The sequence below is a fragment of the Fulmarus glacialis genome, unplaced genomic scaffold, assembly GCF_000690835.1.
Source record: "Fulmarus glacialis isolate BGI_N327 unplaced genomic scaffold, ASM69083v1 scaffold23917, whole genome shotgun sequence".
Lineage (NCBI taxonomy): Eukaryota > Metazoa > Chordata > Aves > Procellariiformes > Procellariidae > Fulmarus > Fulmarus glacialis.
Window position 1 is genome coordinate 2,969 of NW_009225438.1, and position 1,851 is coordinate 4,819.

The 1,851-nt window shown below is 56.0% G+C and overlaps 1 protein-coding gene across 1 annotated transcript in view; it reads left to right on the forward strand.

Annotated features, from left to right (window-relative positions):
- Positions 1-452: 452 nt before the first annotated feature.
- The window catches only part of TMEM51 (transmembrane protein 51), a 2,024-nt gene continuing 625 nt past the window's right edge, over positions 453-1,851 (forward strand). The window contains 1 exon segment of the mRNA XM_009582485.1: positions 453-793. Within this exon segment, the coding sequence (XP_009580780.1) occupies positions 453-793 (341 nt within the window).

Genomic DNA, 1,851 nt, shown 5'->3' on the forward strand with positions numbered 1-1,851 from the left:
TTTGGTGGCATTTTTTTTGGTGCCATGAAGAGATCAGTGATTGTGCTCCTAAGGAGGGTTAATCTAAGTCCTTAGCAAATGTTAGTAGTTCGGTTCTTTCCTAGGGTTGGTGGATATTACAGCCAAGAAAGTAGCAAAGGGTTGTGGTGAGAATGGCCAGCAACGATCCTGCTGCTGACTGCCGTGTTATGTCCTGACGTGCTCTCCCCAGGCGCGGTGGAATTAGATTTCCAGCATTAGTGGAATAAAATGATGTTATCGTGGCCACCGAAATGGTAGCTGCATAGCCTTTGCATCCCGCCGTGCACTAACCATCACTTTCCATCTCTTCCCAGAGCTTGCCGCCTGCCGTGGGAGGGGACCGCACGCATGCTAGCAGGCTTGCACCCCCCCCGACCCGAGCCATGCTGTAAGGTGGGGGCAGCCCGGCCGGCCAGCCAGCAGCAGGAGCAATGGCCCAGTCTCGGGCCAACGGCTCGCACTACGCCCTGACGGCGATAGGGCTGGGGATGCTCGTTCTCGGCATCATCATGGCCGTCTGGAACCTCGTCCCTGGCTTCGGCCCCACCGCCCAGCCCGCCACCCACGCCGGGAACAGCAGCAAGCCCGACCGCGGCACCGGAGGCATTTTGAAGAGCAAGACCTTCTCGGTGGCGTACGTGTTGGTAGGAGCGGGCGTGCTGCTGCTGCTGCTCTCCATCTGCTTGAATATCCGGGACAAGAAGAGGCAAAGCGAAGACATCGCTCGCGTGCAGCACCAGGCATCTGCAGAGCCCTCGCACCAGGAGGACAGGTGAGCCTTTTTGGGGAAAAAGGGAGCGGGATCGAGTGTAGGAATGAAACTAAGAGCTGTTATTCTTCCTCAAGGAGGTCAGGTGCAAGGAGATAGTGGTGGGTGCTAAAATAAAGGCAAGCATGTGTCATGTCTCTCAAATATGGAGATCAGGAAGGGATGAATCCAGCCGTATTTATGGTGCTGTAGGGGAAAGGGAGCGTTGTTTGTGTGTAAGCTGGGGTCTAGATGGAGCCGAGGCCAAGCCAGCGTTGCTGAGACGTGCCACTCCTGGCTTTGTCAGTACACAAGCAGCTGAGAGGTAACGCTGGAGCGGTGGTTAATGGTTAACACAGAAGAGCAGGATCGCTGCTGCGAGCCAGGCAAGCCGAGCGAGGGGCTGCGGAGGGAGAGGAGCAGGAGATGTAGGGTGTGCTGTCTCGCTGGGTGCAGCCGGAGATGCCGAGCAGCCTTTCAACTGCAGCAGCGCAGGCAGTGGCTGGAAATGGAGTTTAGACCCGGTGAAAGTCTGCAGGGCTCTCCTGTTTGCTCGGCGAACTCCAACGAGCAGAGCAAAGGCTGCTGCCGCAGCAGGCGCAGTCTGAACAAACACAGGGCGCAGGAGAAGGCCCCGGCCGTCTTGGCAGTGCGGGGAATCAGCACGGTCCCTGGTGCGGGGACCTGTGCCTGTGCAGAGAGAGGCGGGGGGGCGTTGGGACAAGGTGGGGTGTGAGGTAGCAGGAGGAGACGACGGCTCTGCTGGCTGCTGCCTAGGGAATGCTGCGGGGGAGAGCTGCCATCGGTGACTGCAGAGAATTACTCTGTGTGCACATCCTCCCAGAAAACTGTTTTTCCCTATTAGATTGTAAAGGTAACTTCATAATGCAAAAGAAATGCTAAGTATACCTGCGCAGGCTGAATCTCTAGGCATTCAAACTCAAAGTAGATACCCAACCCGAAAGATATCTGAATGGCAAAGAGAGAGGGGTGATGTCCCTTTCAAATGTATTTTGACTGATTGTTGAGAGGGGAGGAGAGAAATAAGTGTTCTGCTGGGGGTAGAAATCACTGCTGTGCAA